This window comes from Boleophthalmus pectinirostris, unplaced genomic scaffold (genome assembly GCF_026225935.1).
Source record: "Boleophthalmus pectinirostris isolate CB_2022bp ecotype Guang Dong unplaced genomic scaffold, ASM2622593v1 HiC_scaffold_22, whole genome shotgun sequence".
Classification (NCBI taxonomy): Eukaryota; Metazoa; Chordata; class Actinopteri; order Gobiiformes; family Gobiidae; genus Boleophthalmus; species Boleophthalmus pectinirostris.
In genome coordinates, this window is record NW_026571190.1 from 19,945,783 (window position 1) to 19,961,461 (window position 15,679).

The window sequence follows — 15,679 nt, forward strand, 5'->3', positions numbered from 1 at the left end:
ATAATCTATGGGCATTACATATTTATTTTATGTACGCGAAAATCCTAATATTCCTAATACTAATATTGCGTATTAGTTCATTAAAATGTCTATTGTGGGAAGTATTGGTTCACATATTATTTCAGAATGTGATGAAAAAAAAAAAAAAAAATCGCAACAGGAATTGAAAGTCTCGCGGGATTTGGCACTGTTTAGTATTTGGCAAAGATGGCGGCGCCGCCTCTAGATGAGGCTAGCCTTCAGTCTCGCATCAGTAAGTCAACACACCACACACAGCACTGAATGTTTGTTTAAGTGCTACGCCGTAGCGACACCTTTTCACATTACACCGGGATTAGTTTCATTGCCGCTTTAGGAGGACACTTTGTTAGATCTCACAGTTGCAGCATATTTGTTGACGAGGCAGCCAAGTCATTCTCATCAAAAAGTGCAGCAGTCTCAGATATAGAACTCCGTGATTTTGCTTTGTATTCTTCTATTAAACCCCCATGCAGTGCAATTGTCAATGGCATACGATTATTTTCAGCGTAAAAGCCAGGACTGATTTTGAAAATATTCGGCTACCTTCGCAGACAGGTATTTTTCACAACCAGGAACAGACACAAACCACCTGACTTAGGGTGGAGACATACAGCCTTTAAGAGAGACTTTGGTTAGTAGAAATTGAAAAAGAAATGTTCAGTGTTGCCATACAATGTGTAAAGCCGATATTAAAATCACGCAATCAGTTCTAAGTGTGTGAAATGTGTATTGTTATTTCATGCAGACGCAGCTACTAGCCCCCAAAATAAAGAGACAGATTGGAACTGTATCAAAGAGTTTTGTGAGCAGCTCAACAATGAACCTGAAGGGTAGGTCCTATTTTAAGATGCACACAGTGTTGCTACAAATATACGATAACCATTTGTAATGACTCTAAATATATTCTTTTCTCAGACCCCAGCTTGCAACAAGACTTCTGGCTCACAAAATCCAATCTCCTCAGGAATGGGAGGCTATGCAAGCACTCACAGTAAGGCACTCTACTTATAATAAATAAGTAGCTCAGGTAACCACTGTTATTTAGTCAACAATATTTACCTATAATTTCAGGTGCTTGAGACCTGCATGAAAAACTGTGGGAAGAAATTTCACTCTGAAGTAGGAAAGTTTAGATTTCTCAATGAGCTCATCAAGGTGGTATCACCCAAGGTAATTGTCAATAATCTAAATTATAGACAATTATAGACACTCATTTTGTTTATATTCAAAATTAGTTTGTTACCAGATTTTCTTTCTACACATGTACCAAAGAAATACACTAGATGTTCCTTGTAAATGTTGCATATTAATTAATCAATACTAATTCCACATGAATAACACATTTATTATTATGGGTTTGTCACAAGTTATGGTAGATAAGTTTTATTTTTTTCTGCAGTATTTGGGCTCCCGGGCACCAGAACCAGTGAAGAAGAAGGTTATAGAAATCATGTACAGCTGGACATTAATGCTCCCAGATGAGGCCAAAATTTCAGAGCCTATCACATGCTGAAAAAGCAGGGTGAGCCCATACATTAAAATATTGTTTTATGTATTTTAAATGTTACATGTATTCACACTTTAGGTTCATGGAAATTATTTTCTATGTTTTGTCTATTTGTGTCAGTTCTTCTTATTGGAGTGATACATGAGTAAGAAGCGTGCATGATTGAACAGTCACTGTCTATAGTACAGTTGAATATTTGAACTCTCACAAGCTGTTTATGCAGACAGCAACTCTTACTTGTAGTAACCTCACACGTTTAAATCACATATAGACCTAGAGTTTGTGTATCCATGCTAAAGTTAAATGTGTTCCTGTTCTCTTCCAGGTATTGTCAAGCAGGATCCAGTACTTCCTGATGACAAGCCACTCCCACCACCTCCACCTAGAGCCAAAAGTGCCATTTTTGATGATGAAGAGAAATCAAAGGTAGAAGGCCACATTTTTGACTGGTTGAAGTCTTTATTGAAACAGATTTTGTTGTATATACAAAATAAAACACTACTTCTGCATTTGAAACTCAAAAGAAATAATGTTTTACGTGATAAATTTGAGATTTTTTATTTCCAAATTTGCCCTTTGTCCTGGGAAATTACATTTAGGTAAACAGTTTACTAAAACCTCTTCCTCTTTTGTACCTATGTTTTATCCTGTTTTTGTAGGCGCTGTCTCGATTACTGAAGAGCACACACCCTGATGATTTAAGAGCAGCAAACAAACTCATTAAGGAAATGGTCCAAGAGGTGGGTGTGGTCCAAAATAATGCTAAGGGTGTTGCTATGTCAAAAAAAATATGGTGATTTTATAATTGGCATAATTATTGGCTTTTATGAAATACATATATTAAGTTGATCTCTATAGCTTACCCATAGTGTGGCCAACTTAATTTAGCTTTCTGTTTTAACTTTGATCTGATCTTATTGTTTTGGTATAGACTGAACCATATAAGATATTGTGACTACTTCTTAAATTAAACTTCTAATTTTCACTAACCATCCCAAAAAGTACACCTTTCTAAAACACTAATACAGAAAACATTTCCGGTGGGGTAAATGTGTCAAAAGCATTTTCCTGTGTTCAGGATCAGAAGCGTGTGGAAAAGGTATCAAAGAGAGTTAATGCCATCCAGGAGGTGAACGAGAGTGTGAGCCTGCTGAGCCAGCTGCTGGAAGGCTACAGCAAGGAGAGCAGTTCTCAGAGCAACCAGGAACTCATTAAGGTCTGCACTGCTCAGCAAATTAAACCACGCTTTGCACACAGACACTGAAGAGAAAATAATATATCAGACTATCTGTATCATTTTTTGGTTTCCAGGATCTTTACCAGCGTTGTGAGAAAATGAGGCCAACGCTCTTCCGATTAGCGAGTGACACTGAAGATAGTGATGATGCTCTAGGTATATGTACTTACTTAATCTACTCTTGGGTACTTATTATACATTGACACATGAAATGATTAATGATATAAGCACATTTTTTCTTAAATGTGAATTATGTAACATACTGGTGGAGGGTTGGCCACCATTGCCTCAGTGGAGATGTTATTGCTTTGTCTAGAATGTTGTTAGTGTGGGATTAAACTATTAGTTCCAGTAGAAGTCCAAGTTATAGGTTATATCCAGAGAGGTGACCTTACTTACAAATCTGTGTTTTCCAAGGTATTTTTAAGCAATAAAACACCTGTAATGCAAAAAAGCTATATAGATCATTTTTAATGCATTACTGTTGGGCAAAATCTGGCAAGCAGCCACCTGATGTTACGCAGTGCACCTTTAAACTGGAATATGTCTGTGTATAGATAGAGCCATCAAACATCAAAGCATAGTGATGGTAATTGTTAATTTAGTTTAAGGCATTTATCTTTTCTGTTTTAGGTGACATATTGGAGGCCAATGACAGGTTGACTCAAGTTATAAACATGTACAGGCAGCTGGTAAAAGGTGAAGTGATTAACAAAGATGACGTAACGCAATCACAAGAAGGTAATTTCAGTTGTACAATACAAAGTCACAGTATACATAGTTCATTTAAACCTGTCTAATCATAGGTCTTACCAATGTTAGTCAACAGCAATTCAGCACTTTTAGATCTGGCAGGAATAAATCCATTGGCTGATTCGGCACCAACCAGCACAGACTCTTTCAACCTGGAGACCCTGACCCAGAATATGGGCATCAGCCTTTTGGACGATGAACTCATGTCACTAGGTAACAACAACTCATTAACAGCAAATTGTCTGACTCATAAAAGCTCAGTGTGAATTACTGACCTCATGTTTTATACGTAATTAAAGTTTGGTTAGCAGCATAAGCACATGTTTCAACTATTAGATGCTGTTCTGGCTTCCCGGGGTATCCCTCCTGCAGTGATGAATTCAGACTTCAAAAGGGCGCACCTGTGTATACCAAAAGAAAGAAAAAAATACTTGGTTCTGGCTAATGTGCAAAACCTATTCTAAAACCTGCAACGCAGCCTTAAAAAAAACCTTTATAAACATTTATTTACAAATCCCATTCCCACTTAATATTAATAAAATGTATATTAAAGATTTTATGTCGCATAAAGAATGCTTTGTCTTGTTTTAGGTCTAAATGTAACAGAGAATTCCCACACAACTTTTCAGGTAGGCTTTAGTATAATTCTGTATCTCCCTCTAGTTTGTAAGTCAGTTAAACTTAAGCAAATGTGTCCTTGTTTTTAGTTTCACCGTTGTCCAGAAAACTCCACTCCTATCCCAACTGCAGCGTTGCTCCCGTCTGCAGTCCAGAAAGTACAAGTAGCACCAGTAGAGGGCGGTTGTGCACCGGCCAAAGCTTTGGATGACTTGGACATACTGGGGAAGACTCTATTGCAGCAGTCCTTACCGCCTGAGAGTCAGCAGGTCAAATGGTACAAAACAACATAAAATATTCTGATATAGCATTAAAACTACTGACAACTGTAGTGAATAATGGCAATAATCTGGTTTTAACACATTGGAATATTTAGGAGTTGTGGCTTGCCTTGTGTAGTAAAGCAAATTCATTCAAATGACTGAAGGAGTTAAAGTTTGTATTATAAAGAAAAGTTTTATATATGGCAGGGCAGCTAGTTATGTATAGACAGATTGTGCAGATTAAAAACATTCTCTGATTTTCATATATTTATTCCTGAACATTTTTTTTCTTAAAGGCTAGAGAAGTGTTGAGCCATTTTATCCTTTATCTTTTAAATAGGGATAAAATTCAGACCCACAGTAAGGTCTCATTGAGAGATTTACAGAGTATGGCGAACTCCACAACTGATCCTGGCTCCTCTACATCTGCACTTTTGGACCAGTCCATCACTACTTCAGCACCTGTGTCCATACCTGCGATTGACCCCCAACAAAGTATTTCTTTATCTGATGTCATGGTCCCTCTGGAATCAGTCAGACCCAGTAATTAAACCTTACCTCAGTAAAGTTTTAGTTTTTCTCATCTATTTTTGAGTATTTGAGTATTTGCATTTCTTGTTTTCAGGTACCTTGTTACCTGTTACTGTAATGGATAAATACAGTCTTCGAGTGTTGTTTACTTTTGCCCGTGACTGTCCGCCCTCTCGCCCAGATGTGCTTGTTGTGATCATCTCTATGTTATCATCAGCCCCTGTTCCTATTACCAGTATCCGCTTCCAGGCAGCTGTACCCAAGGTAAGACATGACAAATATAGAGTCCTAATTTTCATGCGTTAATCTGTCAATTAAAAAAAATAAATAAAATGTGTTAATTTCATGATATATCCCCAATGAAAATAACAAAAAATAATTGGAGATATGGTGAATAATAACTATTAACATTCAAAACAACATAAAATATCTTCTGAATGGTCAAAAGTCCTCAGGGTCTTCAAAATGTCATCTACAACAGGAAGATAGTACTGTCCTGGTCCAAAATCCTTTTTTTTTTTTTTTTTTTTTTTTTTTTTTTAAAGCTGTGGACTGGTAAAGAATACATGTGTGTTTCATAACAGAGCATAGAAGAACAATGTTTATTATGTTGGACTGTGGGATTTGGAAAAAGTTGTATATATTAGTTGAAATCTGTGTATTTGTGGTTTAGATTATGAAGGTCAAGCTACAACCGCCAACTGCAACTGAACTTCCAGCTTTCAACCCCATTCTCCCTCCAGCTGCCATTACACAGATTCTGCTGTTAGCAAATCCTCAAAAGGTACATTTTAAATACATTTTACAGGTCCTATTATTGCTAAGATTGTATTTGAATTAGAACACAAGAAATACCCACAATCAAAATAATGTACTTAACTTGAAAAGAAAACCAAATTAAAACGACAGCTCCTACACCAAAAGTTCCTAAGAAAACCATTTTGGATATCACTGTTGACCTGTACATTTGTTTTTCAGGAGAAAGTGCGACTGCGGTACAAACTCACATTTAACTTAAATGAAAACTTTTATGACGTATCCGGAGACGTCGATCACTTCCCTCCTCCAAACACGTGGGGCAATCTTTGAGATGAAGAGGTCACAAGAAACTTGAAGAAGAGATTTAAGATGTTTATTAAATTTTTTTAATGACCACTTGTTCAATTCTGGTCATGTGCTTACTTTGTGCCTTCCTTCATTGATTCTCCTTTCAGTTAAGTTATGTTAATCAAGGAGACTTGGGGAAATCATGTGCAGAGGCTTGTTTTATGTTGATGAAGAAAAACTGTTCCCCATTTTATGTGAATTTACCGGCTGTCTTTTAAAAATTCCCAAATTATAGTTGATGTTTTCTCCATCATAAAGAGCTATGCTTTTAATGAACAAATGCTGGAATTTAAAGCATGTAATGTATTTACAATTACAATATAAATTATAAGTTTCATTATAAATTGGTGAAATTATTCTTTCTAAATCTTCACTAAACAATATAAAGGTGCAAAGTTCTGGAAGTACCTATGTATGACTGATGTTACTGATATTTTGAAAAACTACAATTTTGTTGACCATTTAGATTAGTATTTTATGTCACTTATTTGGGCTGGATTCCTGAGGGACCATGTGTGACAATGGTAAAGGGATATCACACTCCTTAATTATAGTACAATCTTTTTTATTTCTGCACTTTTTCTATAATGTGTATGCTCAGGATTTTGATTTGTAATTATTCTATTTTTCTTTTTTGCATGTTCAGTTTCCAACATATGAAGTATAATGTTGACTTTCCATTGCTGCCTATTGTCTACTGACCCAAAGAAGTTTTTATTTTATCCTGATTCTACCACATGTGCCTGGAACTGTACATACTGTATACATGCATATTTTAACGTTAACAAATGGGATATCTTTAAAAAAATGTTCTTTGAGATTTTGACACCCCTGATGAAGAAATAAAGAGAACGCAGAGATTGTGATATGCTTTGCTATAAGTAACCAATAACTTTTCATGCAGAATTTGCAACAGCATACCATATTAACCACTTTGGACAAGTCAAGAGTAGGCAAAAAAATTATCTTAATTTCATACAATGTACATTGCTGTGAGAATATGGCCATCAAATGGTCCACAGTTAAAATGTATATTAAGTGCATGTGTATGCAAAATAATATTAATGGGACTCCTAACTTACTATAAATATGATCAAATGTTTTTAATGCCAAGACACAGCTCCATTTAACACATTTTATTGCGGAAAGAAAACTACAAAAACTATTAGTATTACAAGTAGCATGTAAGTAAGTCAGGTAACAGAGCTTCATTAACAAGCTGGAAAGGCATGCGTGGCATCTAATTGTAAAGCATAAGGGAAACTGAAGCAGAGGGTTTGATTGTGTAAAAAGAATTGAGCCAGTACAGGTTAGTACAAGCATTTTTATACATTTTTATGTAAAGTTACTGCCCTTTTTTCAGGTAATCAGGTACAAATTTGACTCTAAAAAGATAAGGACGAGCAACACTGGAATGTAAGAATATTGATCAGAACTGATTTCTGCAGCACACCCATGATACACTTCTCTGAGGAGGTCAACTACTTTACATAGTACAAAGTTTCACATAAAATTTGACAACCAAGGCTTTCATACACACAGGTAGGCAGTGTGGATGAAGAAACAAGTAGAAACAATAACTACAAATATATAAGCCCTTACTACTACATAATACAAAATAGTTGGGCATACAAGTGAAGATACACTGGAAACACAAAACAAAATGAGTAACAATAATGAGTTACTTTCGAGGAGGTGGAGGTCCTGGAGGGGGTGGAGGTGGGGCGTTGAAGGGGTATGGAGGCTGGCCCATGAAGCCCATAAGGGGGGGCTGAGGTGGGGGAAACTGCTGAGCCATGAGAGGCTGTGGGGCTCCAGTGGGTGGAGGTGGGGGTGGCTGGTTGTATTGACCCTGGGGTTGGTTGGGTTGGTCCGGACCACCACCCCCCCCTGGTGGGCCACTGCGGGAGTTGTAGCTGCCGCCACCACTGTTGTAGTTGTTGTACTGGTCTGAGTTGTTGAAGCTGTTTCTACGGTCTCGATCTCTGAAGGAAGAAGAGGAGTTGGAGCGGTCCCCGTCGCGGTTATTGCGGCTGTCACGGCTGAAGCTGCTGCGTCCGTCTTTGCCAGCTCCACCTGTGCGCATGCGGCGCTCAGTTTCCTCTTGATACATGAGGTTGGGGTTGTTAGAATTGTTACCACGGAAGCGCATGCGTCCACCTGTGACAGAAATATTAATAGTCAAAAAACACCATGTCACCAGTACACGCACTATTATGGTGGTACTCCTCACCGCCTCCTCCTCCTCCCCGCCCTGAGTCCAGGAGCTGTAGCAGTTTGGGGTTGATGGCCTGCCGGGCCTCCTCCAGCACTCGGACCAGGTCTCGGGCCTGGCGCAGGTTTCCTGGAGTGAAGAACGTGTAGGCAGTGCCTTTGTTGGTGCTGCGGGCTGTACGTCCTATACGGTGAACGTAGTCCTCAGAGGAGCTGGGATAGTCATAGTTGATGACGAACTTGACATCCTCCACATCTGTTACATTTGTTTTTTAGCAGAAAATTGAGATGTTAAAACTACATGTAAATTTGCATTTTATAATAAATACTTGATATTGTAATACAAACCTGGAAATTTATTAAATAAAATGATGAATCCTATTGAGCCAACTTACCTGTGAAGATCATCACATTTCAAACAATCTCCAAGCCAATGATATGACATTAAAGTAATGTAGATTCCATATGGATTAAAAGACAAAGTTTTGCCTGCTTAATTGAATTGCAGTATAACAAGTCTTGGTCTAGTTTAGGATGACCTGATTCACTCGCAAATGTGACAGCTGATCAGAATGTCTGTTTCTCATTACAGAGGTGTGGGGCTCTGACAACACTGCATAACCAGTCTCCTCAAGTCTCCTCCACCTTCATTTCACATTTCATCACTACCTTCTTCAGTAACATAATGTGCTGTGATGAAATTGGACTAATATACAGGCGTGATGGAAGTAGCTGCATGTACGCTGAGGTTGTAGAGGAGATAAGAGAAAAGGGGTGTTGCGGTACTTACCCCCTTCATGTTGTTTTTACAAAGGTAGCCAGTCCCCCCTGATCAGTCCTGGTTGATAGGTGGGGCTGAGGCGGCAGGAGACTGACGGGAGCAGAACACGGGCAGGTTCTGTTGCTCTCGTCGCACTGCGGGATCCGCCTCAGACCCTGGACCAGGACTGGATCCAGACGAGCCCTCTATAACGCGCTCTCCTGTCTGTCTGCTTTTGGGACGGGCCGGTGGGCAGACATACAGGACCCTCAGGCTTCTCGAAAGGAAGGCTCGCTGGATTTACAAACTTTGAGGGTACTGGGCAGGGGGGGCTCTGAGTTACCCAAGAAGTACAGAAGAGGGGCTTTAAACTCTCCCCTAAAACTAGCCAAGCCTCTACTTTAGCATGACTGAGGGGGCAGAAAGCAGCTCAGAGAGTTACAGCTGCAGTGAGCTGCCAAACCCTGAGAGGAGAAGAGGGGAAAAAAGAAAATACGTCAAATTCTTTGTGTCAAGCCATGAACAATTTACCTGCCCCCCTTCTCAGAATAAAGTTGCCTAAAACTGACATTGAAAACAAAAACTGGAAATACGCCAAGTAAATCATATACAAGTAAATGTGTAACTGAAGCAAAGGTATCATTAGGCAGTTTGTATCTATAACATGGAGACAAGAAAAGGTGCACAGGAGCTTCTGCCCCATACACCCCTCCTTTGGGCAGCGTGCCAAAGAGCCCCAGGTGAAGGAGGTTTGAACTGCAGTAACAAGAAACAGACTAGAAATCCAGTGAACCATAAGGTCCTTGGGCACTGTCACAAATTCTGCATTACTTTCTCACGGCAGATACGAAGATCATCATCCACATTTTAAAAATACATTAGGAGTCAGGCAGGACTTCAGTCGTCTTCAGATGTTTTTGTCCATTATACTTACCAAACACAAACTCATGGAAACTGTATAAAACTATTATTAAGTGGTTGACAATTGTTTACATTAGCATTTGAGGTCTAGTATATATTAATAAATACCATTATCAGTAATATAATTGCTATATAAGATATCAGATAAGATCAATTTTGATTTGCCTGTAAGTTTGTGCATAAAGACATACCCAGACCACGTGAAGCTACATCGGTGGCAATCAGAATGGGGGCTTTGCCACTTCTGAATTCTGTGAAATTACAAATAGTATAGTAAACAATAAGCATTGATAAAATTAAATAAATATAGAAGGATTCTTACAAAACTGTCTTTTTCTGTACCTGTGAGCACCCAGTCTCTTTCTGGTTGGCTCTTATCTCCATGGATACACATAGCAGGCCAACTGTAATCAAATAATACATCAAAATCATTCTTTAAAGTAACTGGCTAGGATGTTTTTGCCACAATGCTCACCCATCTCGCCTCATCCTCCGAGTTAGATCATCGCAACGCTTCTTGGTCTCTACAAAAATAATGGTTTTGTTCTCCTTTTCAGCCATAATCTCCTCCATAAGTTGAATAAGTCTAAAATTTAAGCAAAGTGAGCACAAAGGAATTGTTAATTCCACATGAGATCCCAAGCATCTGTTAAAACAGCATGTTCTTCTTACTTGTTGTCCTTTTCGTTTTCCATGCAAACATCCACTATTTGCAAGATATTGTGGTTGGCACTCAGCTCTAGGGCACCAACGTTGATTTGGATGTAGTCTCTGAGAAAATCTTCAGCAAGCTGTCGAACTTCCTTTGGCCAGGTTGCACTCCACATCAAGGTCTGTCGGTCAGGCTGCGAACCACAATAAACACTTTAAATACCACCATATGGTACAGTGCAATTCAAAAGCTTGTGAATAAATGTTACATACCCTAATTTGCTCCACTATTTTGCGAATTTGAGGCTCAAAGCCCATGTCAAGCATGCGGTCGGCCTCGTCCAGCACTAAGTACGTACATCGACGTAGGTTAGTCTTCCCTGCCTCCAAAAAATCTATGAGACGACCAGGGGTGGCAATGCAAATTTCCACACCTAAAGAAGAAATATTTATTATGTAAATATATGTATATTAAACATAATTCTGTGCAATCCCTCGTATACTTTTATTGACAATCTAAGTGTGCACAATACTTACCTCTCTCAAGATCTCGGATCTGCGGTCCTTTGGGTGCTCCACCATAGACACAAGTGCTTTTGATCCGTGAAGACTTTCCATAGTCATATGCAACCTGTTGGACTTGCTGGGCCAGCTCTCTGGTAGGTGCAAGCACCAAACACTAAAAAAAGGTCTATAAAGTGAATCACCCCAAAAAGATAGATTTTTACCCCTTATTCCATTTGAACTTACAATTGGACCATCACCCCTCTCCAAGTATGGCTGGTGATTGATGTGGACAATAGCAGGGAGAAGATACTTAAAATACATCAAAAAGAATATGTTAGAATATTATTATATTATGCACTTCACTATTCAATGTTTCTTAAAATTTGGCTTATGTACTTACGGACAGTGTTTTTCCAGAACCAGTCTGAGCAATGCCCACCATGTCTCTGCCACTCAAAGCCACAGGGAAACCCTGAGCCTGGATGGATGTGGGCTCTTTGAAGTTTTGCTGCATCAGTGTATCCATTACATACTCTACAAATTGAGAGAAATATATACAAGTCATACACTACTACACACAAACAATAAACTAATCACCTATATGAATAAATTAATGTGTTTTTTTTAGTTATGCAAGGGCCTCATGCACACATGTGGATTACTCACGAGGAAACTGGGCCTGGTGAAAAGCTGTCACAGGCCGTGGACATCCCGAGCCTCGAAGTGTGATCTCCTTCTTTCGGCGAAACTCTTCAACATCGTACTGTATTTCAGACCAAAAGAAAAATATTAAAATCACGTATATAATAGTTAAAAGAATGAAGAGGAAACACATGCCTGAGTCATTCGCTGTACTTCTTGGTGTTCAGTGTAAAAGTTCTTTTCAAACTTGGGCAGTTCATCTAAGTTCCATCTTTTTTTACGAAGGCGCTCCCCTGGATTTCCGAACTTCATAGGTGGTGGGCCACTGCTTCGACCACTTGGTGCCCCAAACCGTGGTCTGTGTAGAAATAAGTACAATGTCAGAAAATGGGAAAAAAGCTTATTTAGATTTAAAAACATGAATAAATGAATTATGCTTGTTATTATCATTATTCTCAATAATATTTTGGTAATGTTTCTTTTTCTAAACAACAAGTCAGGTGATTAGGCCTAAACTTTATACAGCTAACATTTTATTTATATATATATATATATATGAATACCAATCAATACCAATATATACAATAAAAATAAATAACCCAAGTTAAGAGCACACTGCATGATGACCTAGAGTTGATATAAGTTGAATAAGTCATGCATGTTGAGGCCTACCCACCCATGAAGAAAAACAATACAGATGGTAGCTGCATTGTCATCATTATTAGCGAATCACAGTGTATTTCAAAATGTCTAACGGTAAACTATGGTCTTATTAATATTTTGGATGCATAATAACGGGATATTTACCTGTCTCGACCGCGGTCTCGGTCCCTGTCCCTGTCTCGGTCTCCATAAGAGCCACCTCGCATTTTGCAGCGTTAGCTTTGGTCGGAGTGCGTTCGACTCTTTACTTACGTGAATTCAGTGCGTATGTAACGTGTGCATTGACATACAAATCAAATTCTAAATAAGTTACTTCGCAATTTCTATCGGGAATTATCGAAAATAAACCTGCTCGTTTGCAAATATGGTATTTATCACGCATCAAAAGGCGACGAGCGTTGTAATCTCACAATCGGCCTGCCCTTTTTCACAACGTACCGTCAAACAGAATGTAGCGTAAACACCTCCTGGTCTAGTGTCACTACGCACAAATATTTACTAACTACAGTAGTGAATCACACTTACGCACTTTCGCCTTTCCTCGCCGCAGCGGGGCGTTGTAGCAAAAACAAGGCTTTCATAGGAAGGAAAGAAGTCAGCTTTCCTGGAAGCGCAAGCCCTGGGTTAGTTCTATCTATGTAATGTGCCCTGTTTGAGAGTTAAATGGACATATTATATCCCATAGATTAGTTGATAAGGTCTTCTAAAAGCCTTACAGATAGTACAGTAACAGTCTGAAGTGGACTTGACGTAAGGTCATGCCTTTGTTGATTCAAAATAAAGGGCTTGACCGCATACGCTCGACAGGAGACCTGTATGAGAAGTATCCGCATTTACAGGTTTGTCTAATATACTTATATACATATACTGCATATACTTTAACTGTCTCCCAAAAATAATGTAATTAATACAAACAAAGTAATATAGACCATCTGGGGCTTCATAAATAATGGTTCTAGCCATCTCTCGTAGATAAGATTATCTGAAGGGACTTCCTGGTTTTAAAGGAAAGCCTTATGCAATTTGTGACATATTTCATCTGTAATTAGCAATTAATTTATCTAAACGCTTCAGTGATTGCATTGGAAGATACCGTGTTGACCTGTGGAAATTACGTCAATTTGTTTTCAAGGAAAATGCAAGACAGTTTCGTTCCAGGCCACTTGTGGATGTGGACCCAAAATGTTTCTTATATGTTCAGCAAAGAGAGTGTGCTGCAACAACTCCAACAGACCGTAAGTTAAACAAAACACACAAACTTCTAAAACAAACAAACAAACAAACAAACAAAACTTAAAACAAGAACAAGCCCCAGGACAAAATCATGCTATTTAAATTATTCTAAATATTCTTCTCTTTTGCTCTTACAGAATATGTTTCTGTCATTGGATCAGATGATGCAACAACTTGTCATTTAATTGCTCTCCGACACACAGGTTAATTAGCCCATTATGTTTGAATAGTATGTATTATAATTTTAAAATGTTTTTTTTTCTTCTTCTTCTTTACATTCTCTTAGGAAGTGGAGCAGCTTGTGTTGCTCACTTGGATGGCTCCAGTACTTGGGCAGAAGTTCAACTTATTATTAAAACTGTGATGTCACTTAGTCACCACTGCAAAGACGGCAGGTATGGTCTTCAGTCTTCAGTTTCCAGTTTTCTGGTTGTATTGACATTAATTTAAGTGCATTATTACTGTGCCATGTCTAGACTAGAGCTTCATCTAGTTGGGGGATTCAATGATGACTCAAAAACATCTGATAATTTAAGCCTTAACGTTTTGGGTAAGTTTAAATGTTATGTTAAGTTACAAGCAATACTATTATAAGCAAATGGGTTTTATATTTACAGCTGCATTTCATAAACAAAAAGAAAATGTTCATCTTGAGACATGTTGCATAACAGGTAACTATAGTAAATTTTAAATATTTCCTACATATTCATGATCACTGACAAAGGTGTTTTGCAGAAATGAACGACACTGTTGTTAATGGGATTCATAGACCTGCAGTGTATGGAATAGGTAAGATACAGCCACAGTGTCACAAAGAAAGGCTGGGCTCATCATATGTCATTATTGATTCTTCACAGGCGTGAATGTAAAAACAGGTGACGTGTTCCCCTCTATATTCACCTGTAAAGGACCTGCAGAGGAACTACGTTCAGCACGAACATTCACTGGAGGACAGGTAGAGAAACGCCATGCTTGATACATCTTATCTTAGTATTTTTACAATCGTATTACAATGGTAAAGCTGTATTACACATTTTGGTTATGTTGCAGATGGCAGAAATATATGATTCAAGCCAAGGCTTAGTCAAAATTGGCCCTTGCAAGTGGTCTCCGAATTTGGAAATTGGTTTCTGGTTAGCACAAAAAGATGCCACAATTTTAAATGTATGGTTGATGTTGGTTTTGGATATTGCTGGTGTACACACATATATATACTATAATTATAAATACATTTTTATTTGTACACAGTACCTGTCAACCTCTCCCAAGGCTGAACCACCTCACTTTGTCCAGCATATGAAGTCAACCATCCAGTTCATTTTGGACCATCCAAATTCAGAGAGTCTCTTTCCATCAGGACAACCACAGCTCTATCACAGGACAGAACAAGGAGAATGGGAACGGACAGTCCAGCCATAGATGTACTGTATTCTGTTTCATCAAATACCTTAACATGAAGCCTCTGTTGCCTCTCAGCTCATGGTGCACAGGAATTGCATTGCCTGCTGTATTTGTTCAATGTTTCCAATGTGTCTTATTTTAGTGAGACTTCTACCAAATAGAGGTGTTGCATGTTATTACACATAGTGGTAACATCAATGTGCTTTTCAAGTACAATGCGATACCCAATTATGTCAAGGCCTATAGCTGATGAACAATGTGTATTCCTTTATTTTATTTTCTACTTTCTGGCTGGCCCAGGGGAGAACTCCAGTCTGATATGTGAGAACACGATCATGTATGTAAATAAACGTTCTTGACAAAGAAAAACTTAAAAGTGCTTGAAAAGATGAACAAATGATTTTAGGTGCACTACTACTATACAACGTGCCTTTGTCTTGGGTGCAGACAAAGGCACATTGTATAGTGCCTTCCACTAATATGGCATCCTGATATTGTTTAACACAAAGTTAATATTATTGTAAAGTTTTACAGAGTTAATAATTACAAGATCTAACTATAGTGATGCTCCAAGAGTGAGTCAGTGTGTTTTTGGACCACTGGACATGCTTAAACTTTTTATCCCCAAGTTTACCAATAATCTAAATGCT

General features: G+C 38.4%; 3 protein-coding genes across 3 annotated transcripts; 2 read left to right on the plus strand and 1 right to left on the minus strand.

Annotated features, from left to right (window-relative positions):
- The first annotated feature begins 177 nt into the window (after positions 1-177).
- LOC110175705 (ADP-ribosylation factor-binding protein GGA1-like) lies at positions 178-6,903 on the plus strand. Its single transcript, XM_055157894.1, is given in 18 exon segments — positions 178-253; positions 767-851; positions 937-1,012; positions 1,093-1,191; positions 1,421-1,517; positions 1,520-1,543; positions 1,854-1,954; positions 2,188-2,268; positions 2,607-2,744; positions 2,840-2,921; positions 3,399-3,506; positions 3,588-3,731; positions 4,110-4,147; positions 4,226-4,413; positions 4,740-4,942; positions 5,025-5,194; positions 5,604-5,714; positions 5,909-6,903. Coding segments are annotated over 18 exon segments (1,902 nt in total). The 5' UTR covers positions 178-207; the 3' UTR covers positions 6,020-6,903.
- Positions 6,904-7,158: 255 nt separating this feature from the next.
- ddx17 (DEAD-box helicase 17) lies at positions 7,159-12,839 on the minus strand. Its single transcript, XM_020941964.2, has 13 exons — positions 12,540-12,839; positions 11,928-12,090; positions 11,757-11,853; positions 11,491-11,624; positions 11,334-11,399; positions 11,121-11,262; positions 10,857-11,017; positions 10,605-10,777; positions 10,408-10,518; positions 10,275-10,336; positions 10,124-10,183; positions 8,271-8,507; positions 7,159-8,197 (listed from the first exon to the last, which is right to left on the minus strand). Exons 1-13 carry the CDS (start codon positions 12,599-12,601, stop codon positions 7,719-7,721), a joined length of 1,947 nt encoding a protein of 648 aa, XP_020797623.1. The 5' UTR covers positions 12,602-12,839; the 3' UTR covers positions 7,159-7,718.
- Positions 12,840-12,968: 129 nt separating this feature from the next.
- ntan1 (N-terminal asparagine amidase) lies at positions 12,969-15,405 on the plus strand. Its single transcript, XM_020941965.2, has 10 exons — positions 12,969-13,234; positions 13,528-13,630; positions 13,766-13,831; positions 13,915-14,023; positions 14,105-14,178; positions 14,246-14,299; positions 14,364-14,417; positions 14,486-14,583; positions 14,679-14,792; positions 14,877-15,405. The coding sequence occupies exons 1-10, from the start codon at positions 13,154-13,156 to the stop codon at positions 15,045-15,047; spliced, it is 924 nt and encodes a 307-aa protein (XP_020797624.1). The 5' UTR covers positions 12,969-13,153; the 3' UTR covers positions 15,048-15,405.
- The last annotated feature ends 274 nt before the right edge of the window (positions 15,406-15,679 follow it).

Excerpts from the sequence above, each read along its gene's own strand:
- ddx17 (XM_020941964.2), bottom strand. The coding sequence starts at position 12,601 with ATGCGAGGTGGCTCTTATGGAGACCGAGACAGGGACAGGGACCGAGAC. Across the intron at positions 10,778-10,856 it reads AAATAGTGGAGCAAATTAGG|CCTGACCGACAGACCTTGAT; the intron begins GTATGTAACATT and ends TGTGGTTCGCAG. Across the intron at positions 10,519-10,604 it reads GAAAACGAAAAGGACAACAA|ACTTATTCAACTTATGGAGG; the intron begins GTAAGAAGAACA and ends CTTAAATTTTAG.
- ntan1 (XM_020941965.2), top strand. The coding sequence starts at position 13,154 with ATGCCTTTGTTGATTCAAAATAAAGGGCTTGACCGCATACGCTCGACA. Across the intron at positions 13,235-13,527 it reads AGAAGTATCCGCATTTACAG|GAAAATGCAAGACAGTTTCG; the intron begins GTTTGTCTAATA and ends TTTGTTTTCAAG. Across the intron at positions 14,584-14,678 it reads GAACATTCACTGGAGGACAG|ATGGCAGAAATATATGATTC; the intron begins GTAGAGAAACGC and ends GTTATGTTGCAG.